The sequence below is a fragment of the Staurois parvus genome, unplaced genomic scaffold, assembly GCF_062004578.1.
Source record: "Staurois parvus isolate SC_StPar_1 unplaced genomic scaffold, SC_StPar_1.0 ptg000320l, whole genome shotgun sequence".
In the NCBI taxonomy this organism is placed as follows: Eukaryota; Metazoa; Chordata; class Amphibia; order Anura; family Ranidae; genus Staurois; species Staurois parvus.
Genome location: NW_028318116.1, coordinates 1,864,194 through 1,888,175, shown reverse-complemented (window position 1 = coordinate 1,888,175; position 23,982 = coordinate 1,864,194). Strand labels below are relative to the sequence as shown.

At 41.7% G+C, this 23,982-nt stretch overlaps 2 protein-coding genes across 5 annotated transcripts in view; one reads left to right on the top strand and one right to left on the bottom strand.

Annotated features, from left to right (window-relative positions):
* Positions 1-4,402, top strand: part of UNC93B1 (unc-93B1 regulator of TLR signaling) — a 103,357-nt gene extending 98,955 nt beyond the window's left edge. For all 4 annotated transcript variants that reach the window (XM_089683700.1, XM_089683702.1, XM_089683703.1 and 1 more), the window contains exons 12-13: positions 135-253; positions 1,709-4,402. In XM_089683700.1, coding sequence (XP_089539826.1) covers positions 135-253; positions 1,709-2,020 — 431 coding nt within the window. In that variant the 3' untranslated portion in view covers positions 2,021-4,402. The remainder of the gene's footprint in view (positions 1-134; positions 254-1,708) is intronic.
* A 296-nt stretch (positions 4,403-4,698) lies between these two features.
* Positions 4,699-23,982, bottom strand: part of ACY3 (aminoacylase 3) — a 41,214-nt gene continuing 21,930 nt past the window's right edge. Inside the window, exons 3-7 of the mRNA XM_089683704.1 lie at positions 22,474-22,669; positions 19,646-19,739; positions 12,382-12,489; positions 9,684-9,793; positions 4,699-6,705 (exon numbers count right to left, since the gene is read on the bottom strand). Coding sequence (XP_089539830.1) covers positions 6,508-6,705; positions 9,684-9,793; positions 12,382-12,489; positions 19,646-19,739; positions 22,474-22,669 — 706 coding nt within the window. The 3' untranslated portion in view covers positions 4,699-6,507. The remainder of the gene's footprint in view (positions 6,706-9,683; positions 9,794-12,381; positions 12,490-19,645; positions 19,740-22,473; positions 22,670-23,982) is intronic.

The window sequence follows — 23,982 nt, the reverse complement described above, 5'->3', positions numbered from 1 at the left end:
CGGGCTGGTCCTACATTTTTAATTTAATGGCCTCTAGCTGTCAAACTTCAGTTACTGTTAGAACTTTGCATATGGGAACATGGGTATAGCTATCATCATCCATATTTTATTGATCTTTACTGTCTTCTCTCCAGTTTTAATAGGAATGTTTTATGAAGATAAAGAACGTCAGGACTTTGTGTTTACCATTTACCACTGGCTCCAAGCGCTCGCTATATTTGTTGTTTACTTGTGGGCAGAGCTGCCAATGATGGTAAGAAAATCTCATTTACATTTTACATACTAAATTTCTTTCAAAGATATATAATAGTGAAAAGCTAAAGTCCACAGGAAACTCCAATAATTAGGTCCAGTGAGACCGTTTCTTCATAAATTATACACCAAAAATATCACCAGTAACCAAAAAGTCCATGGTGAAAATCAGGTAATAAGTTCCAATAAGACTGTAATGAAGTGCTTCTTCTTATATTCCTACACCGAAGGTGTCAACAACAACCACCATCACCCATAGTGTAATAGTGGAGCTTGCTTACCAGATTACTATGATCTCCTTCACTTCCCCAAACTGTTCTCTCTCCACCTGGGATTCCCCAATACAGCAGATGTACCAGAACTCCAAAAAGGTATTCATGCAAAGCAAACATAGAGGTGCCTCTCCATAGTACATTAAAACCTTAACACTTTTAACTTTCTTAAAAATATATATATATGTGTGTGTGTACATAGGAAATGGTGGAGTAAATCCTGAAGATACCTTTGTATGGTATATGAGGGGAGGAGAGGGTTTTTATTTATTTGCTACTGATACTTGTGATGGACCACCTGGCACCCTGCCTGAGTGGCTCAGTCAGAGAGCTGCTTCCTATCTGCTGGAACACAGGAACAAGGTATTATAGTTGGGAATTGCTCCCAAAAACAAGATGACACTAGCTTAAGTACAAAGAAGAACTCTTTATTGAAAAACTCACAAAGAATTTATACCACACAAAATTACATAAAAGCTTGAACACAAGATCCTTGAAAACCATAAGTCTTAGGACACTATGAGGACTTCCCATACCATTGGAGTACTGTGCACCTGGAGGCGGTCTCATCTGCATCCTTTTTATTCACCAATGCATGTCATGCGCTAGGTCGGTGCACCCTCTTTTTATTGTAGTTTTCAGTATATGCGGAGACGCCCACAGTCCTGTGAGGGCAACAAGATTATTGCCTCCATACCTACAAGCTAGCCAAGCAGAAAGTCCAACATTTCCATAGTACCACTCCTAAGCGCAGGTTATTATTATTTTTGCATTGATCAGAGTAGGACCCATGTTATAAAGCTACCTGTTACCTGTTCAAACCTGCAATCACAGAACCTGACCGAGGGAAATCTTCCAGTCTTCGCTTTCTTTGCAGATGTCATAAGACTAGACATTGAGAGCCTCAAAAAGGTAGGTGATGCTGGAAGATGGTGTCAAAATAAATCATGTCCTTTTGGAACACCCACCTTTCAGCAAGCCCATGTGGCACCTTGGCACACTTTCTTTAACCCTTAAAATCTGTCCTTACAATGTAAGGGCCAGTTGTTTGTTTGCCCTCTGTCCAAAATTTCCCAGCCCTTCCACCATTTACATGTTTAGGGAATTGAAAGTGTTTTCTCTCAAAATTTAGATGCACTTTACAAAACTGTATCCTATTAAAATCCCTGTTTATTTCATCACAGGCCAAACTTGGGATTATGCTTGCCTCGGCTGTAATTTCTGTCCTTTCCTATCTCTGGATGGAGCGTAAAATTAGCTCCAAATGGAAGCCCCGCATCCCCAAGATCCCTGCCCCTCGCCACAAGATGAAGGGTTACCGCTACTTGGAAGAAGAAAATTCTGATGAGTCAGGATCAGAGGAGGAGAATGAAAGTGGTGAGAGCGAGAGATCTGGAAGCGAAGCGGAAAATGACGAAGGAGAGCAACCAGTTCGAGCCCGAAGGAAGCGCAGGAATGGAGAACACTGCTATGAGCAGGCAGTAGAAGAGGAGTAAAGCAAGAAAAGGACTAACCATTTCCCCAATATAAAAAGACAAGAAGGAGAATGGTTGGGGTGGACAACAGATAGTTCTTTCTCCAAAACATAAATGAAGCCTTTGTTCTTTTAAGCAGACCTAAACTCTGTTATAGCATCAGTCTATTTTGAAGTTCCCACCCCCTCCCTTTGATGCCTTAATGACCAGAAGAACATTCCTTTTGGCAAAGCATAGATCTCTTATTAGGCCATCTAAAGTACTCCTGCTGTTTGCACTCAGGTACCTGTGGAGCATGTCCTGGGGTGTGTAGCCATTTAAGTAAAAATTGCTCAACACCCATTGACTGAAAAGTTAAAGCGATTCTTAAGGTTAATTTTTTTTTCTTTTTTTGTAAAATAAGAAACATATCTATATTTACCTGCTGTGTGCAGTGGTTTTACACAGAGCAGCCTGGATCCTCTTCTTCTTTGGTCCCCCTTAGGCTCTCCTGGCTCCTCCTGTCTGTAGGGTGCCCCCACAGCAAGCAGCTTGATATGGCGGCACCCGCTGCTTCGTGTGTACATTCACACACGGAGCCGCTGCTTGGACCCACCTCCTCTCTCTCCCCATTGGCTGACTGACTGTGATTGACAGCAGAGGGAACCCTGGTAGGGTCCGGGATTTAGTAACACTTTAAATGTATTTGTGGGCAAATACTGTACCACGTTATCGTTAGTGCAAGAGGTAGGAGACAGAAAGGAGACCCAAAGTACAGTATGTGGATGGCAAGAGTTTAGAGAATCAATACTAATATTATCTGCAATAGCCATTTGTGATCTTTTCTCTTCATGTCTATAGCATGATAGATTAGCTTTAATGTGAACAGTAACAACCTCCGTAAGAAGTCATGTTTAATGGGTATATGTAGTGGACTTTCACTTGCAGTTAAGGCTCCATGCACATGCAGCGTTTTAATAACGCTGGTAACGTTAGCTGTGTAGTCACGTTAAAAACATGAGTTTTTCAGTGTTTTTTTATTGTTTTTGTAGTAGCGTTTAGCAGCGTTTTTTAGAGTTTTTTTTTTACCCCCCCAAATTTTTTGTCAAAAAATGCTGGTTTGCTGCGTTTTTCAGCGTTAGAGCGCATTTACAGCTAAAAAGTTCCTCTAGACACCCACTAGTCCTGGGTTTTTTCCCAACCAAAAAATGTCCCAACCAAAAAACATTGATTCCTGTCTATATGTGCATGGACACATAGGATAATATGCTGGGGGGTTTACTGGCTGTAGAAAAAAATGTCAAAAGCCAAAAACAGCCGCTGTAAAAACGTCAAACGTGCATGAGGACTCAAGCAGAAATAAAGGCAAAAAATACCTACCTCAGTTCCAAAGGCCCGACACCCATGAGGTTCCTCACCAGTGCTAACTTCTTTTCCCCGGCTTCTTCCAGGTGCTGTCTTGAGTGGCGGGATGACATTACGCATGCGCAGGAGTGCAGTCATCCTGGCACACAGGCCACATATGCCGGTCGGTGTACATTCTACAGGGGATTGCGAACAGGCAGGGAAGTGTATTTTATCGCAGAAGAGACATTTCATGTTTCTTCTGCAATAAGGAGCCTACCTGCATGCATTTTTTTTTTCAACTTTAGTTTCACGTAAGATAACTTCATTTTATAAAGGGTTTGGGCTTTAGGCATATACATTTACAGTAAGATCTAAGAGATTCAACCACGTCTTGATTCTCATGTTTCATTCATTCATGCTGGTGCAGGTGTTGTCACGTAACAGTTGATACTTAGCTGTCTTAATGGTACATTTGGAGCTGTTCTCACCAAGTTCACAGGATGGTTAGTGACAGTTGATTCAGTCTGAAGCTGGCCATATATGGGCTGTTTTTGGTTTGTTTTGGTTTTTTTTTTATCACCAGTGGGCTCATCAGCCGATCAAAAAAAAAAACAAAAACAGATTCACACAGTCGAGGTGGATGAAGGAATTCTCCCTGCTGCGCTATTGTATCCTGACAACGGAGGCTCTCCACTGTCGGAATACACTGATCTGCTCTACTGCCGATTGGCTGCATGAGCTGATCAAATTTTCAAACATTCCCACTCAAGAGAAGCCAATTAGTGATTTGTCTTGTTTGGACACCATAAAGGGGATGCACACCTCAAAGCTGGGGGTCTTGGAGTTATTTCAGGGTCAGTTTTCGGGTGGATCAGCTCTTTATTATTATGACCTGAGGAATGTTAGTTTTTTGTTATATCTGTATAGTCTTGAAATGCTGGAAAGTAGATTCCTGCTTACTCTATTTTTGTCAACTATGTATTTTTAAAATCAGATTTAATACAATTGTATAAATCATGTTCATTTTATATATTATTATTTGGACTTCTTAATAAAACCAGCATATTCAAAAGCTGATTACATCATCTCTTGATTACAATTAGGTGTATATGCAATATTGATGGTACCAGATGAGGGATTCAGTAGAGCAATATACCCAGTTCCAGTGCCTAAAAAAAATTGTCATTTTCCCCTTTCAAGTATCAAGCCTAGCACAGACAAGAGATTTAAATCTGAATGTTTTTGTTACCAGCTTGAGATCTTGGGAGGGATGAGGATGGTATGGCGTTCTGTAAAACTCTCCTGTTCTCCCCATACAGTTTGGGATTTGTCAGACCACATTATTGTCACCATTTAGAAGTCTGAACAAAAAATTATTTTTTATTTTGTTTTATTAGGTTCACAGTGAAATTTACCAATATGATGTGTGACTGACATAACCCAGTAGTAGAATGCAAACACAATAATCCATACTTTAATATAATAATGCAGAATTGTGATTTTTATTCAAATATTACAACAAATATTTTTGTTAAATAATTACATATATATATATATATATATATATATATATATATATATATATATATATATATATATATATATATATAAATAATTAGATCAACCAAGTGTAAATTTAAACTATAAACACTGTATAAACCTCTATAAAAGGCTATAGGTAGGAAATTGATGAATTTTGCATGATTGAAATTTATTCAAAACCTATTGAATAGAAGTGGCTTTTATAATGGACAGGTAGCCCATCAGGGAAAACTTCCTATGGAATTACAGCTGTGCACTTGTTACCTTTCTTACTTGATTTTATAGTCATGCTGGAGCATTCATAGAATTATGTGCAATTTAATTCTAATACTAGTGAAAAAAGTTAAAGGAGGGGCGGGGGTCCACACACAGTATAAAAAAAAAAAAAAGAAAAAAAAAAAAACAAAACTGTCCAGTAATTGGATATACCAATTGCAGAGAATCTCCCCCCTATAATAGAAGTGGGCCTTTGTTGGAGACCTTGAGATTCAACAACATAGTATAACTCTCCAGCTGTTGGATTTTTTTAAACATGAAAAGGCAATCTAAAGCTGGCCATACATTATACAATTATCTTGAGAATTGTGCTTTAGATTTACCAAAAACCATATAATATGCAGTCAAACCTAAACAACATTTTCAGTTATATCCAACTAGGTAGGCCCTTGCACTATATAGTTGAAGGTAAACCTAAAGGAAATTGGGCAGAAAATTGTATAGCGTATGGCCAGCCTTAGAATTCCCCTCCAGTGCCATTGTAGATGAAAACTGGTGTTACAAATTATCTGTTCAAAGTTATTTATTGTGCATGGTCCACACATGAGCCAAGAACAGGTGCAGCTTTGGCCTTTATATCTGGTGGTGGAGTGCACTGCACTATGCCACCACTTGAAAGAATATAAAGTATCCTTACTTATTTAAAGTATATATTCAGTCAAAACTTTTTTTTTGTTAGTTCTGGATTGAGTAGAGAGAAGTAAAAATGCCAATCGGGTTTTTATGGCTGTGTCCCTGCTGGTGAGATTCGTCCTTTCTATTTGCCCTGGTAACCAATGTCACAGAGACAGAAAGTATGAAATCCAACTATGAAATCTAAAATTTTCCAGCTGCCACCAGCAAATGGGAAGTGAGGGGAAATCCAGGATAACTGCTATATTGACAATTGTCTAAGGCTGAGTTCACACTGCTGCGAGATAGGATCCGACTTGTGAGGCCCCAAGTAGTAGCATGACATGTGAAAATCAATGTTTCCCTATAAGAGCCATCTTAACTAATACCACACAAGTCGCTTTGGTTTTAAAAAAGGTTCATGCACTACTTTGGCTCGACTTGGGTACGATTTCAGCCCATAGACTCTAATGTCTAAAGTCACAACAAAGTTGGATCAAAGTTGGAAGGAAATTGCAGGTAAATCTGTACAACTTGGCCTTTGCAGCAGTATGAACTAAGCCTTAAAGGGGATTTCCTCTTACTTCCTGTTGTGGCTCCAAGGCAAAAAGCGAAGGAAAATCTCCCAAGGAAAACAGACAGCAAAACAAAAACCCTAAAAAGATTCTAACAAAAACTGAAAAAATGTCTTTCCAGAAATACATTTTAAAGTAAAATACTCCGTCAATAAGCAGACAATTCTGCTTTGGAATTTAGTGTGTTTGCCTCCTCAAAGCAGGAACAGACACCTGGATCTTCTCAGCCAGTATAAAGGCAATCTTCTTCTCATAATAAGCAGCTTCATTAATGAAAACCGGATGAAGGGGCTTTTCTCCACTGTAAGGAATTGATTTTCCATCCAGACTCAGAAAGAGCAGGTCCCCGGGGCACAGCAGTGAAAAATCTTTATCCTACAAAGACATGTTATTGTTTACATAGGTCATATGTAGGTCTCATTTAGTGCCTGTTGGCTTGAAGTGTTCAGGCTAAGGTAATTCAAGTATTTACATATTATTAATAAGCAGTAATTTAACAATCAAACAAGACCTCTGTAGCTGCAGGTACTGTGGAGCAACTCATCCTCAAAGTCCAGCTGAAGCAATGAAGTTGTTCATCTTTCTCTTAGAAGCTCAACTCCCCCACCCTGGCAGTTACCCAGCAACTCTCTGGCTGTTAGGGATCCTACCAGCGGTAGCCTCTAGCATTCCACAGACTGGAATTCCCCAAGGCACGGAATCTAAGCCCCAACCTGCTTGTTCTCCAGGGCCCCTGATGGTGGGGATGGACTTGGAGCAGGCCGAGACCAGGTCACGGCCCCTGGGTTCACCCAGCTGCGGTAGAAGCACCGCTGGAGGTGTGTAGCAGGTGAGAGCCTGATGTGAGGAGGTAACAAGAGCAGCGTCGGGCAGGCCGGGTTGGTAACGGTGGTGGCCGCATGGTACAAAATCAGCAGGCAGAGGGATAAACAGGTCACAAGCCGGGTTCGGTAACAGGAAATCAGAATGTGCAGGGTTAAGCAGGAGAATGGTCAGACAAGCCAGGGATCAGAACAGGAGACAGACAGCAAATCAGGGTCAAGCAGGGTCAGCAACAAGGCAATCTACAACGCAGGAACTCAGGATACAGGTAAGACCATACGGCACTTAAGCACAGTCCTGACCTGTTTTAAATAGGGCACCCTGCGCCCTGATTGGTGCCAGGGTCGTGTCCGCGAACGCGAGTGCGCATGCGCAAGCGCCGCTGCAATTGCAAGAGCCCTGGTCCGAATGCTCGCACGCTAGTGCGGCCGGGCACACCACGCATGCGCAGACTCATGCGCGATCGCGGCCGGCTCTGGGGTCCCGGACACTGGCCTTCTAATCTCTAATGTAAACACAGAACAGGAGGTCTGGGAAGGAGGGGTAGGAAAGGCTGAGCTGCTGAGAGAATTAGTTTAACAACTGCCCCAAAGTTCCTACAGCTACAGAGGTCAGTGATGGCTTAGCCACAGGTTCACCTTGATGTAAACCTATAGGCTCTTGTTACTTTGTAAGAAGTCAAAACAAGGTGCTTGCTCAGCCCAAGGATCCCCAAAACCCAGGTGCTCTATGATGCAAATACCAAATGCATTCTCAGTGGTTGAGATCTGGACCTCCTCTTCCCACTCCTGTGAATTTCTGTTGGATTCCAAATACAATAACAACCTCAATGTGGAGTCTGGGAGCTGGATGGATCAGGTTCAGAGTTCTATCACCTAAGATGTGGTTATGGAAAGCTCTTTCTTGAAGATCTCAGAGAGCTTTAAAGATCACCAAAGGATGCTGGAAGGTGCCTGCTAAGTAGACCTGGGTCCTTCTAAGGTAAGATGAGCACACAGTTTCATTAAGCAAAGTAGGACCCCTGCTTTTATAAAGAGCTCCCCAGTTCACGTCTTTAGCAGTCAGATACCACCCCCCCACCCCACACAGTGCTTCAATGAAAATGCTGCTCAGGTATTGGAGCATTGTGCCAGGGGCTTATGTAACCACTGGAAATCTGGACTACTGAGCTCTATGTGAAAGCATGCTGCCTATACTGGGCAGTTTGGTACAGGTCTATGGCACGAACACGTAAAAAAAAAAAAAAACTATACATACAGTACATTACTTTTTGGCCAGCCCAGACTGTATCAGACTAATAAAATGTATGGGTTCAAATGAGCTTTAATAATGGAGTAATGGTAACTCTCTCAGTCATAATGACTTCTAACTGCAATATTATGTTTATATTGAAGGCCTATTTTCATTTATTTGCTGTGGCATTGCATGCGTGTTAACACATTTTTTTTGCACATTAAAGTGTGTTGAGTTAAGACACCCCATTGAAAATACTGGGCTGTCAATATCCTGAAAATCGGATGTGCTGAAAAATTTGAACAGCAATGATGGATTGCAGCGCACTGTAACATGTGATCTGCCTTAGTGGGTTGGGATGTCTTAATGAATGGCAATACAAAGCAGTAACACATGTAACGTGTTGCATTAATGTGCGTGTTACCACAAATCAAGTATATAAATGGACCTCTAATCTTACCAGAACACCTGACCTATGGAAAAGGACAGGGGACCTATGGATCTGCTGTAAAAAAAAAAAAATTTGCATCCCCTATTGATTAACCGGGCAAAATTTCTACAAAATTTCTCAATTTTTGCACTATGAAACTCTTTATTTTGATATTTTCAATACAATGCCTTGGGATGAACAGGTTCTGTCTTATCTCTTTAAAACCTTTTTCCAGACAAACTTAAAGCTGAACTCCAGACAGATATGGAAGAGAGAAATTAATGTAGCCCTGTAATTATTAAACAGTAATTCCAGGCTTGGGTATTTTATACATAATTACATTTGTTCAACTTGGACCAAGGGAACCCTTGCACAGTATATATACCATACCTAGCTGATGGCCCTAGAAGCTAGAAATCACTAAAATAGGCACCGCTACTTCAATGTTCTCCACTCGCTTTTGGGTCCTGCCTCGAACAGCTGCACTTTTGCTTACTGAATACAGGAGGTCGGCCGCTCAACAGGCACCAATCAAAGAATGCTTTGCAAATGAATGCTTGCTTGAATGGAGTGGAAAGCGTGATGTCACATATCTAAATACAAAAGTAATTGGCACAGAGGACAGCTAATAGTACGCGTGGACAAGTAAAGAGCTCTGGCCTCAAGTTTTACACTGTCTGATCATTTTGTGAAATGTTCCAAGTGCAGATCAGTAACCTTCAGCACATTAAAACCAATTACAAACCTATTTTTCTGCCAAGCATTATGATGTACTATACTGCTAGATAAAGTCACAAGACAAAAAAATTCAGTCCGACACAATCGCAAATACAATCCAATTATTTAATAAAAATGATAAAACACGTACCTGTAGGGAAGGATGTATGACCGCTGATATCTCCCCATCCGATGACCGGGGAAAATCCACTTCACCAGCATACTGGTAAATATCAGTTTCAAAAGCTGGGAACTCCATTCCTGGAAGGCAGTGTTAAACATATGTGAGTGCTAGCCTTGGAACCCAGTGTATTTACAGTTAACCTATCATCATAATATTAAGTTGAAAAGTAAGCCCACTACAGGAGCCAGTCTAGTCCTAAGCAAAAGTGCTCCTCTGCAACTTGGCACACCACAATACAGGTGAACTCCGCATGTAAATTTTGACTTAAACATGCATTTGAGTCTCTGATTTACTGATGGTGGCCAATAATACAATGTGGATACAGCTCTGTTGGATGCCACATGGGATGCTAGAGGGAGTGAGCCAGGCCATTAGATTAAAGGAGATAGCTTTGCTAGGGGTGAGGGAGGTTACATGTCTGGTGCAGAACTGGTATCCGAAAATGGACACTGTACAATCAAGTTTCATATGAGTCAGGCTAAATGTTTTTATCAAAAGATATGTTGTTTAATCTCTTTAAGGGTCGCTGCATTTAGACAAAAATTAAAGCTCAGTTCCAGACAGATATTTGGAGAGAGTGGCGTGACAGAGAAATGAGCCCATCAGTCTGCCATGTGTTCCTTCACTGGTCAGTCACAGGGGGGAGGGACAAGACCTGTAAGTGTTACTGATCTGCATTAGAGGAAAATAGAATTTTGGTACACAACGTGAAACCCTTTTCTTGGAATCCATTTAGGGACATAGGAAGCCTTTTATCATTGGTGTGTCCAAAAGAAGTCCAATGGAGGGGTGGGCAACACAGCAAATAATCACTAACAGACCAGACAAAAAACAATAGAGACAGGGCCCTCCCTGTACCTCAGAGAACCTTATAAAAGATCTTGCAACTGAAGCTGGCATCAGGTGAGACCAAAACATCCACCTATGTTGAAAAGCCGAAGAAACACTCATATATCTAGTGGAGTTGCCTTGATATGAAAAGGGAGGAAGAGATCCTTGAGATTATTCTGACATATAAGATCTGGATGATCTGGAAAATCCCATGGAGCATTAGGAGTCTTATCAAGTCAAAGTACCACATACACCTGGACCTGTCTGGAGTTGGAATGCTCTCCGGCTCAGTTCTGCAAAGCATACAAGGAAGGAGTTTTAGGGGAGTAAAGATGGAGGCTTTGGAGTACTGATCCCACTGCTTCTACTAGAGGATCCTGTATCTAAAGCAAACCTCTCCAGTTTGTTGTTGAACCTGCGGGTCAGGACATCTACATCCAGCATTTCTCACCTGTGACACATGTTCTGGAGCACCTGTGACGACTGAATGTTTTGTTGTAGGGGTCTCGAGCCAAATAGGACTGCCTTAACGAAGGCTACTAACAGCCCCAGAACTCTCATGTAAAGATGAAGAGTCGGGTGAGCCCTGGACTAAAGAATCTGTGTCTAGAAGCAGAGAGTTTAAAGTTTCTTCTGGGGAAGGAAACCTTTAGCTTAAGCTGTGTCTAGGGGGTAGACCCAGATACTCCAAGTGATGAGTCGGTTCCCTTTTCTGCAAGTTCGAGATCTAGCTGAAACTCTACAAGGGTTGTCTAGATATCCCACAACGAGAATACCATGGCAGCACAGCAAGGCTAACACATGGGACAGCATGTTGGGAAAGCCACAAGTTGGTAATGCAGAGGTCCAACAGTAAAGCAAAGGAAGTACTGAGGTGCCAGAAAAATGACGACGTACAGGTATGCATCTTAAAAGTCCACAGAAACCAGAAAGTCTTTCTGATGAAAGTAAGTTAAGACAGACCTGGCAAAATCCATATGGAATTTTGAACCTAAATCATTATATTTAAGGGTTTGAGATCCAAAATGAGGTGGATACTTCTTTTGGTTTGGGAACAGGTTGGAGAAGAAACCCTGGAACTATTCTACCACAGGGATTGGGCATGATGACAAAGGAGACTGTACAATCAGATTGTACTGTGTATGAGCAGCCTAATAGGTGCTCAGAGACTATTGAAAACAATGCTATAGTTCATCTGAGGGTATTTGTTGCCTGCGATAGGCAACTACACCACTCAATTCCAACCAACTCATTTCCTCAGCACTAACTTCTTTCACACTAAAACCAGTGGAAAGTGGAAATTTTAACCTGTGTCAGGTAGTTTCTAGTGCTCAGCCTGTATGGCCTACTCACAAAGTCAGAGTTTTCAGAGACAGGGTCACACCAGAGGCTCTAGACCTAGAGAAACACAGTACACGAAAGTCTGAAAAATGCCACATAGCAGAGCCCACTGCTTGAAAGCCAAACTGTAGAGTATCCCTGCATTCGTCTAGTCTAGGCTTTGGAAAGGCTGATATGGATAACATGTAGAGAACAGCTCAGCAGCAAATCTTAATTAAGGAAAAAAGAAAAGTAGCTAGCAAAAAGGTTAGACTTGCAGAGCAGTGAAAAAATGTCCATCCTAATAAGACACTAGCAAAAAACTGAGGCATGCTGAGACCAGGACCTAATCTAGACTGGCCCATCGTTTTTTTGTTTGCTAACGTCCAATCATCCTGAAGGCGACAGTAGGACCTGACAGTAAGGACTTCCTGTGTCCCTCAGTTTATAAGAAAGAAATCAGGTTTTTGTGTCAAATACCAGTTTTGGTTCTCAGTAAATATCTCACTCATACCTTTGTTGAGGTAATTAACAAAGTCCAAAGTGACTTCAACGAGTGTCTTCATTTTCTGCAATATATCAGCACGGACAACCCCCTGCGGTTGAGGACCTAACTCAAACCCTGCAGCAAAAAGACAAACAAGACATTATGAAGCAAACAAAAGAAACAGCTTTTTGTAAATCACAGAATTCTACAAAAGTATGCTTTTATTTACAAGTGATCAGGAAAACTCCTTAAATAAGCTCCTTTTGTGCCATGTATCAATCCTAGTGGCTACATGCCTGCAACAGGATACTAATGGAGCAGAGGGAACAATCGTCTGCTTTCATGTCTTTCCCTTACTAGCAAAGAGCTTTGGAATTTAGCTCTCTGGTCCAGAGAAAGTTAAAAAAAATTCCTTGTGCACCTGCCACACAAAAAAAGAAAAATCCCTCTGATCCCCCATGGGCAGTTAGATGAATTTCCTGGGTTGATTTACTTCTATAATGGCTTTAAGTAATTTTAACTTTAGATATTAGTTTCATATTCCATTTTTTACCATTATTGGTCTACCATTTCTACTTCATATATTAAAACATTCCACAGTCTAGTGCCCATCTCCATGCACCCCTCACCGTCATGGTTCTCCTTCACCACTTGAGCCCCCCATAGAATTTTATACTTTTGTGTATGTAGTGGTATCTGTAATGGAACTGACCCAGACTGCGCTTGAGTACTTCCGTTAGAATACTGCTTCCCTGTCCGAACACCGACAACAGACACCACAGCCGACCATACAAGACTAGACGACACCAGTCTTGAAGTAAACCAGGAGGTAGACTAGTTTATTTGAACACAGATACAAGATATATACACTCAGGGGACAATCCCCCCTCCCTGCATAATGACACAGTGCGTGGCAATCTACATTTAGTAACAAGAGACTCATAGAAGTTCAAACTTCACACCAGCAAGGAGGTCTGCTGGAGACACCCCCCCACAAAGCTAATACACATAGCATTAACCAATCAACCCCCACCCCACCTATCTCCTAAACATGTCTACACAGTATGAGACAAAGCCCACACAATATTAGGACAGATCACCGTGTACCCCTAACAGACACAGGGTGATTTACACATAAGAGTGATATGGGGAGCTGAGACAGGGGTCTCCCCACCTCTCCAAAGTAAGCTGGGTTCCATGGGCCCCCCACCCAAAGTGACTCCTGCCACAATACCCCTATAGGGGCAAGCAGCTAGATAAGTCCCTGAGGTATTTTCCTGTAGTTTCGCTCATCAGCCATGCACACGGTCACAGTCACTCTTTAGCTCAGTAAATAGTCCAGGGCTGTTCTTTAGGGTGTTTTTATTTTTAGGGATAACTTGAAAAGGGATTGGGAATGACTGGGGTGCTTCAAAATGAACAATGCACAAAATGAAGACACTAAGGGGTTGATTTAGTAACACTGGAGAGTGCAAGATCTGGTGCAGCTCTACACAGAAACCAATTAGCTTCCAGGTTTGTTTTTTTGCCAAAGCTTAATTGAACAATCTGAAGTTAGAAGCTGATTGGCTACCATGCACAGCTGTATCATATTTTGCACTCTCCAGTTCTAGTAAATCAACCCCTAACTGTCTTCTGCAGCACTTTAAGCGCAGTCCTTGTAGGGGCCAGTAAGGGACTTGGCTTAGTTGAAGCAGATAAAGGCATAAACTTCTTTCTTTAGGCAACTTCAGGAGAGTTCCTTTAACACAGAACAAGACGGACTAAGCTCTTCAGGATACCAGCCGGCATCGCCTTTTTCCTGCACTCTCATCTGACTATCTAGTACTAGAGGGGTAGCTGCAGTCCACAGTCTCTACGATCTCTCACACAGTCTGTACTCACAAATGTCCTCAGACAAATTGATGCCTCCTTTCAATGTCTTCCAGACACCTCTACCAGTGATCCCAGACCATACCCAACAAGAGACAGTTGTTGGCTTGCTGAAAGGTTTCTAAGCCTTTCAGCAAGCCAAGCTGAGGTCCTGTGAACAGAAATCACATGGCAGGACTGCCGAGAGGGCAGCAGGCCCTCCAGGCTGGACTTCTCCTCTCCAGGACAAGAAAAGACTGCTCTAGATCTCAGACTATTTATACCCATATCCCAGCAGCCACCTGTGCAGGGCCCACAAACATTGGCTGGGGCTCTATAAATATTCATGTTGTCCATTTACATTACTCCACACCTATGTTCCAGAAATGTCCAGGTATTTCTGGAGATACAGAGTGAGAGCAATTAAACCCAGGACCCTACATTCATCGTATCTGGTCTCCCACAATACACACAGCATGGAAATGCTATTGTTTTAGTAAATATAAACTGCTAAATACCTTTTCTCATCAGCAGTTAGAGCAGTCTTGTGACTTCTATCAGTATCCAGCAGAGAACATGTTACAGCTGGTAGGAGGAGTTTTTTTTCTAGGAGAATGTAGAACCCCTGACCTCTGTCTGGACAGTGCTGATTGGCCCTGTGCTGATCACATGTACTCTCCAAAAGAAAAAAAAATACCTCTCTAACAATACACGCTAACCTTAGCATGTGCAGAGTGACTCCACACGATATGTCTTATCAGGAGAAAAGAGGGGGGCACTGGAGGAAGGGGAGGATCAGAGAAGTCAGGATTAAACAGCATTTTTAGACAATGCAGAGGATTAACCCCCTAGGTTCCATAGTGAGTATAACAAGCATGCAGATTGATTTTACTGTTGTGGGTTTAGTAACACTTTAAATCTGCAGCCTGAGAGACACAGAGAAAACAATGTACATTCACATGCAGCTGCACTGACTACAGTGAGCTAGAACTAAATTTGCCTAATGCAGAATTGCAGCCACACTGATTACAGTGAGAAAAGCTAAATTTACCCAACAACAAAATGCAGCTCCACTGGATACAGTGAGCCAGAACTAAATCTATCTACTCCTAGTACCTGTCTAGGCGGGTGCTACACTTACCATTTCATGATGTCCTGATTCTGGTCAGTCACCTGATGAGCTGGGCCCCTCTTCCTCATTGATCTTTTAGTGGGCAGTCCTGAATGACGCAGGGAGCACAACTGAACAAATGACATCAGCTCTGCTTTTCTATCAATACACAGCGAGGCACCATGCTCAGGGGACAGTCTTTCCTTAGTCTTTTGGGTTGAATGACACTGGGTATCTTTCAACCCCAAAGACTGAGCACATCTTCTTGTGGTGAAAAAGTACTGTGGGGAAAACTCCAAACTGAAGCTGCGTATTGCAGCCAGAGCTGTTTTTTTTTTATCCAAGGAACATTTAAAAAACAAAAATAGCCCTTAGTTGGGGTTTCAGCATGCCCGTTCGATAAAACCTGTTGGACAGGCTGCTGTACACACAGGATGAATATCTAATGATTTCTGTTGAACCGCTGACAGCCGATATTTGTCCCTTGTGTACCAGCTTTAACCACTTCAAGTCTGGACACTTGCACCCCCTTCCTGTCCAGGCCAATTTTCAGCTTTCAGTGCTATCACACTTTGAATGACAATTGCGCGGTCATGCCCATATGACTTTTCTAGCATTTTTTTGAGACAAATCTTTATTTTGGTGGTATTTATTCACCACTGGGATTTTTATTTTTTTACTATATAAATGAAAAAGTCCAAAAAGTTTGGAAAAAAAGTGTTTTTCTTATAAAGGTTTGCAAATAAATAATCTTTCTTCAAAAATATTGGCCAAAATGTATTCAGCTATCTTTTTAGTAAAAAAAAATAACCCAAATTAGTTTATAACCAAAAATTATAATTTTACAAAAAATGTTTTTACATTTTTATATAATTTATGTTTTTTTTTTAACATACTGTCACCCTAGCAGTACAGTGATGTGGGGGGTGATGAGGATTTTTTTTTCTTTTTTTACACTGATTGCTTTTACACCCATAAAGGCTGTAAAAGCAATCATTTCTATTTCTCTCTGGCTGCATTCGTGCAGCCATTGAGAAATACTGTAAGAGCTGTGATTGGTCACAGCTTGTCACATGCTACAAGGCTGTTGTGAATAGCCATGTAACATGTGACCTCTGTGATCATTCACAGATTTCACTAGTAGTAAGCAATGATGACAGGAAGTGACATCTTCTTTACTACTGCTCATGTGATAGTAAGGGTGTGGAGGCATGAAATACTGATGTGTAATGTTAAACTGTAATATGCCTGCAATATGCTCTTTGGTCAGTAGATGGCAGCAAAGTACAAGAATCGATTTTGCAGTGACTTTTGTTAAGACAAGATAAATGCTTATTTACCCTATAAAGTTTAATGAATACTAATTTAGGGGCCGAGTAGGACCCTCAGAAGGGTCATAGTGAACTGTAAATGCAGGTTTGAGGCTGCAATTAAGAAATGACTTACTGCATCACAAACTCTATGGGAAGGGGAGGAGTTCCGGTGCAGAGGAGGAAGTGACAGGGAGTCTGTGTCTGGCTGGTGTATGCTGAGGACATCTGGAGAATCTGTGTGGGGCCTGGAAAAGGATTTACGGCTTACAGTGGAGTCTGGCGACAGCACCTGGGGAAGATTCACCACAACGAGACCAGGAAACAAGTGACTGTATGGTCCGCTTCTGGAGTGGATCAGGAAAAAGCACGAAGAGCCTGCAAGGGAACTGTAAGTGCGGCTTTTCCGCAGCACATCGCACCACACGTGTTCAGTGACATTTTGGATATACCAGAAAGTTACAAGAGACACACTCCACTTTCCTTTGGATTACAAATAGTATTGCGCAATACTTAGGGTGCACCCCAACATTATATCTTGCTCAGGAACATTCAGGCGCAGCCAGGCTGCTTTCTGGACATTGGGGAAAAGTCCGCAAGTACGGGGTTAGTGTTAGACAGTATTATTCTTACTGTATGGTTATGCGCTGTTATCATTCTGTTTACGTATGTTCAACTACATGATCACTATAACTGTTCAGTAAACGTACCTGTACCAGATAACTGCCTTAAACTGCTGTATCACCGCATCTGGTAGCAATAAACTACTCTTACCTAAAAGGATAAGGCACCATGGTCTTTTTTTCTCCATCTGATTTATATATCCAATACTGAGGAAAGGTGGATATGAGGAGGAGGTGTCCCCAGGAGGGGAAATAGGAGATTCTCACACATTTTCCAAATGTCTATCTATGAGAGGCTACGTGTATGAATTAAGAGGAGATCATAGGAGGATCTGAGCAGGCCTTCACATCTATCTGGAATATTTTATAGAGGAGCATTATCCCACCAGTCCTGGAAGGACTAAAAGTTTATTTGCCTAAATTATTTGGGCAAATATTAAGGTGAGCGCATATTGAGACTATACGGCACCTGGAAAGAGGGATTAAGGAGTTCACCTGCACATTGCACAAATTTATATAAAAGACTTTTTAATTTATTTATGCACTATATGAATTACATCTGCATATTTATTATTGCATTGATATTATTGATTGGGCACATATGGCATATTTTAGCACAATAATGGTTTGATTATATACATTTATTTATAAGTCACACTAATTAATTGATTTTTATTATTTATTAGTTTATTTATTTTATTTATTATTATGAGTGATACACACTATATGATTTAGTATTTATAGTAGGAGCGCGGCAATATAAGTATATTTAATTAATAAATACACAATCAAGTGAGTTTGTGAAAGTGTCAGCGCACCCAGCACAATATATAGGTAGTTTACTATTACTAATTTTATCAATATTATATTGAACACCTTATTTATAGTAGCTCACAAGTATTCACTTCTAAATTGTTCAGTAAACGTAATTGTTTTAAAAGAACCGCTGTCTGTGTGGTATTGTGTACCCTCTGAATCTGTGGGCCCAGCCCTCGGCCTTCCTTCATGATCACTAATTGGCCAATCAGGGATCACATGAATCGGGACCTCACACAGAGTCCTGTACAGCGATTGGTGTTCAGTGATCGTGGTGCCGCGCGCTCCCAGGGAGCGAGCACAAGCAGTGAATGCGGGTGATGTTTAAAAAGTTCCTCCCGCTTCAGCAGCGCACCCGTCCGGCCCATGTCCATGGGAAGTGGTTAAGTGAGATTTTCCATTTCTGAGTAATGTAATTGTCCACTTTTGAACCATCTCCCAATCAATGTGTTCTTTTTCATAATATGGTGTTCAAAACTGGACCGAATATTCTAAATGTGGCATTACAAATGATTTATAAATGACTGTTGCCAAAACAGCCCTGACCCATCGAGACATAGACTTCACTAGACTTCTGAAATTATGTTGTGGTATCTGGCATCAAGCCTTCAGTAGCAGATCTTTCAAGCCCTGTAAGTTGCGAGGTTGGGCCCCCATGGATTGACTTCCCGTAGTGCATCCTGGTGCCATCTCTTCCCCAGGTAAGTGATGTACACACACCCAGCATTCCACATGATGTAAAAGAAAATGTGATTCATCAGACCAGGCCACTTTCTTCCATTGCTCTGTGGCTATGCAGTCCTATACTCAACAAACTATGATGCACTGTGTGCTCTGACACCGTTCTGTCAGAACCAGTTTTTCTTTTGGATCTAACTAGATGGGCCAACCTTCGCTTCCCACGTGCATCAGTCAGCCTTGTTTGCTCATGGTCCTGTCACTGGTTCACCGCTTTTCCTTTCTTGGACCAATTTTAGTTAATCCAGACCACTGCAGATTGAGAACCTCTCACAAAAGCTGCAGTTTTGTGGATGTTCTGACCCAGTCGTCTAGCCATTACAATTTGGCCCTTGTCAAAGTTACTCAAATCTTTAAGCTTGCCCATTTTTTCTATTTCAACACATCAACTTCAGGGAAAACATGTTTATTTTCTGCCTAACATACCCCATCCACTTTCATGTGTCATTGTAACGAGATCGTTAATGTTGTTCACGTTACCTTTTGGTGTCCATAATGTTGTAACCGGGTGCCTGCAGTGAATCCAGCACTACTTGATCCTTGCATTGTTATGATTTACACCCCGGTCACATCAAACCCTACTTTGAAATTGCGCGACTTACAGTGATGGTAGTATGTATAACTTGAAGGTTTAAGAAAGTTCAAAAATCCTAATTTTTTGCAGGTTCACTACTTTATGAGACGCTGCAAAAAGAAGATGATAGGAAAATAAAGAAAAATGGACAGGTCAGCTGAAATATTCAGATGAACAGAAATCAGCTCTCTCAGGGTCAGTTGAGCAGACTAGTCTGTAGTAGATTGAACCTACAAATGTTACAATACTGTAATATAAGAATGCTCACCAAGACCACATCTGGCAACAGAGTCCACGCCATAGATGTCTCTTCCAGGCTTTCTGTACGCATATATTCTTGGGTTATAATGTGGAAGATGAGTCTAAAGAAGAAGATAAATAAAATGTGAGATTCAAGCGTCATATGAAGATCTCATGACCCTCTTTCAGCTTTCCAACATCACTGCCACAAATTAGTGGTTGACAGTGGAAGGACCCAGTTATTATTTTCCTTCTTTTCTATATAACATAGTACCTAATATTCTTTTGTTTTCTATGCCCCTTGGCCAGGGAACACAGATAGAAGGCATACCTGAAGGAACCCTTAACATTTTTCACAGGGAACCCTTGAAATAATGGTTTGATCTACAGCTCATGGACTGTTAGTGTGATCAGTAAGTTGTAGCTAGAGAAGGTGTCTGCAAACTGCGGCCCGTGGGCCAGATGCGGCCCTTTACTTGCTTTTATCCAGCCCTTGGTGCACTATTCCTTCCATTGACACCAACAATGGGGCGCTACTCTTCCACATTGACACCAATGATGGGGCACTACTCTTCCCCACTGACACCAATGATGGGGCGCTATTCTTCCCACTGACACCAACCATGGAGCGCTATTCTTCCATCTGACACCAATGATGGGGCACTATTCTTCCATCTGACATCAATGATGGGGCACTATTGCTCCCACTGATACCAATGATGGGGCGCTATTCCTCCCACTGACCCCAACAATGGGGCACTGCTCCTCCCACTGGCCCCAACGATGGGGCACTGTTCCTCCCACTGACCCCAACGACGGGGCACTGTTCCTTCCACTGACAGCAGCGACAGGGCACTGTTCCTAACACTGATGCCAGAAATGGGGAACTAATTACCCCACGGGCACAATCGAGAGAGGGGTCTATTGTTGCTGGCTGAGGGGAGATCCGTTGTTGCTGGAGGGATCTATTGTTGCTGGGCGAGGGGAATCTATTGTTGCTGGCTGCAGGGGATCTATTTTACTGCTTTTATTGTTATTAACAAATTCCATATAAATTATTTAGCATCACAAAATGATACTTGGTTCTGTATTCTCTAAAAGGGCAGTACTGGGAGGTGGGTAGGGGGTGGAACCAAGGAACAGATGGGTAGAAGCGGAGACAAGGGCTGATTTTGAAAGGTAGAGTTCCTGCACCTATTCTATGAGAAAAAAAGCCCTGACAATAAATAAAAGAATATTATATTTTATCCCTTTGCAGTTGTGCTCAGTGCAAAGCTCTAACTTTTCGTTGGTGTTCAATACAAACCTCACTATGCATCAGTGTCCAGTGTATGTTATTTTCCCTTTTTTAAAACATGTTGCATGTGTGCAATTACCTAAGCGCAGTACCCACTTTAGGCTCCATGCACACTAGCATTTTTTTAAGAAGCTATTATGAGCATTTTTTTTTGCTCCTAGAAGCTAATAGTGCTATCCTATGTATCCATACACACTATTTAATGCTAGAAGCGTTTTTCAAGCTTCAGCATTTAGGAGCAGAAAAAAAATGTTTTTTTTTTTTAGAGTTTTTGGGAGCCTTTTCCTAGTGGAAGAAAAAAAAACCCACTGAACGCTCCTTTTTTTTAGCATTTTTTTTTAACTTCATGTACTGTAAAAATGCAAACAAAAAGCCAATGCTGCTAAACGCTTCTAAAACGCTACTATAAGCCAGCACAAATATGCTATTATCAGCATTTTTCATCCAGTATTTTATTCTAGCATTTTTTTTAGCTTGTGTGCATGGAGCTTTACAGTGAACCTGTCACAAACACAGTTCATTCTAATTAAACATGTATTTATTTCAGGTACTTATATAGTGCTGTCAATTTGCACAGCACTTTACATATATACTGTACATTCACATCAGTCCCTAACCCTCAAGGGGTACAATCTAAGGTCCCTAACTCACATTCATACATACACATACTAGGGCGAATTTAGACAGGAGCCAATTAACCTACCAGCATGTCTTTGGAGTGTGTGGAAACCCACGCAGGTACAGGGAGAACATACAAACTCCAGGCAGGTGGTGCCATGGCTGGGATTTGAACCAAAGACCCTAGTACTGCCAGGTGAAAGTTCTAACCATTTAGCCACTCTGCTGCCCATAAACAAAATATAGGATGAAAAATGTATAAGCAAAGGCTACTCTAACTGAATGCATGTCAAATGATCAGCAGATCCAGATAGAAATGCGGCTAAATTTATATGCAAATCCTGGCATTTCCTGTAACAATTAAACTGGACCCGTTCACTCCATCCTCTTAAGCATTTCTGTTTGCGCCTTGAGGGATAAGTTCACCTTTTGACAAAAAATAATACATGCACATTTGCTTGCAGGTAAAAAAAAAAGTGCATCTGTTATTTTTTTGTTGCTGGAACCTGTAAAGCATTGCACCAGCGATGAGCAGATCGCTGATGCCATGCAGGTCCCCTGCAGACCTGTCAGAATATCTGCTTGCCCGTACGGGATGAAGGGGCAAGTAGATATACTGACAGGAAGGATCAATGAACTACCATGGTGTTCACAGCGCCGTGGTAGTTCATTGAGAACTTGAGGCTGTTGGGACTTGTAGTTTTTTTCATTCCCAGAGGACTGTGAATGAGTGACGCGGCCAGGTGGGTGGAGCCCCGCGCGCCCACGTTTTTTAAACATTTTGACAGTTATCAGGAGGAGAAGATCCACTGCTAGCTGTCAAAGCCAGGGGACGGTAAATTCATAACATGTTACGTGCCTCTTCCCCTGATTTCTTGGTCAGGATCTATAGCACCACTATCAACCCATCCCCGCATGCCAGTTGTACCCAAAGTTATTACCTGTATATAATGGCAGGCATGCATCTCCACAGCATTTTGGACTCCACTAGCAATCAGACAAACTCCCATGTTAGAGGTGGTGTTGTGTAGATCCAGCATCATGTCATATGCATTTGCACTCCCTCTGGGGCCAAACATCCGATTGATCTCCTTCGCTCTCATAACTTCATATGGATCGTCAGGTGAGTCTGGGGAACTAGGGGGCAGGTTTCATAAGTTAAATATGATATTACAGAAAGAGCCTAAACTGATATTTAAAAAAAACAATTTTTATATACTGTATAACATACTTATCATGTAATTTAGCAACACAGGCTGCCTTTCACATAGCAAAGTCTCTGCCACATATTTACAGTGTGTTTGTAACCTAGGCATCTGAATTCCTGGGCAGCCAAGTGCGACAGACTTATTGAAGAGGAGACAGATTTCTACTCTAAATGACATAGAATTAAGAAGTGGTCAGGGTCAGATTTCATTCATGCATTAAAGTACAACTTTATCGCAGCCAAAGGATGAATTCATTACTTATAAAAATCTGTCACTCGGTTTGCCTCACTGCTCCTGTTTAGTATTGCCTGCTATGTAACAGAATTGAAAAATGTCACCCACAGTGCATTGTGGTGCAGTGTAATGCACCAGCACTAGTACAATGGGTTTTGGTGCATTGCACCAACTTGTGTTTTACAGCACATTACATAGAAATACACTGATCAGTCATAACATTACGAATACCCACTATAACTCATTGAGGCATGGATGCCACTAGACCTCTGAAGGTATGCTGTGGTATCTGCCACCAAAGCAGTGCACAACAGATCCTGTAAATTGTAAGGTGGGGGTTCCATGGATTGGACCGGTTTTTCCAGCACATCCCACAGGTGCTTGATTGGATTGAGATATGGAGAATTTGGAGGCCAAGTCATCACCTCATGTTCCTCAAAACCATTCTTGAATTTATCAGTCCAAGCAACCTTCTTCCAATCCTACGTCTTCCAGTTCTGATGCTTATGTGCTCATTATATGCACTTTTGGCTGTGGATACGGGTCAGCATGGGCACCCTGACTGGTCTGCGGCTACTCAGCCCCCATACACAATAAACTGCAGAGCACTGTGTGTTCTGACACCTTTTTATTGGAACCAGCATTAACCTTTTCAGAAATTTGAGCTACAGCAGAAATACAGTACTTCTATTGGATCAGACTACACAGGCCAGCCATCCCTCCCCACATGCATTAATGAGCCCTGGCCACTGGTTTTTCTTCCTTGGACCACTTTTGGTCTGTTCTGACAACTGTAGACCAGGAACATCCCACAACACTTGCAGTTTTGGAGGTGCTGTGGCCCAGTTGTCTAGCCATTACAATTTGGCCCATGTCAGAGTTGCTCAAATCCTTACACTTGCCCAAATTTTCTGCTTTTAACACAACTTCAGGGACAACAACATGTTCACTTGCTGCCTAATATAGCTCACCCACTTTCAGAAGCCATTGAAACAAGATAATCAATGT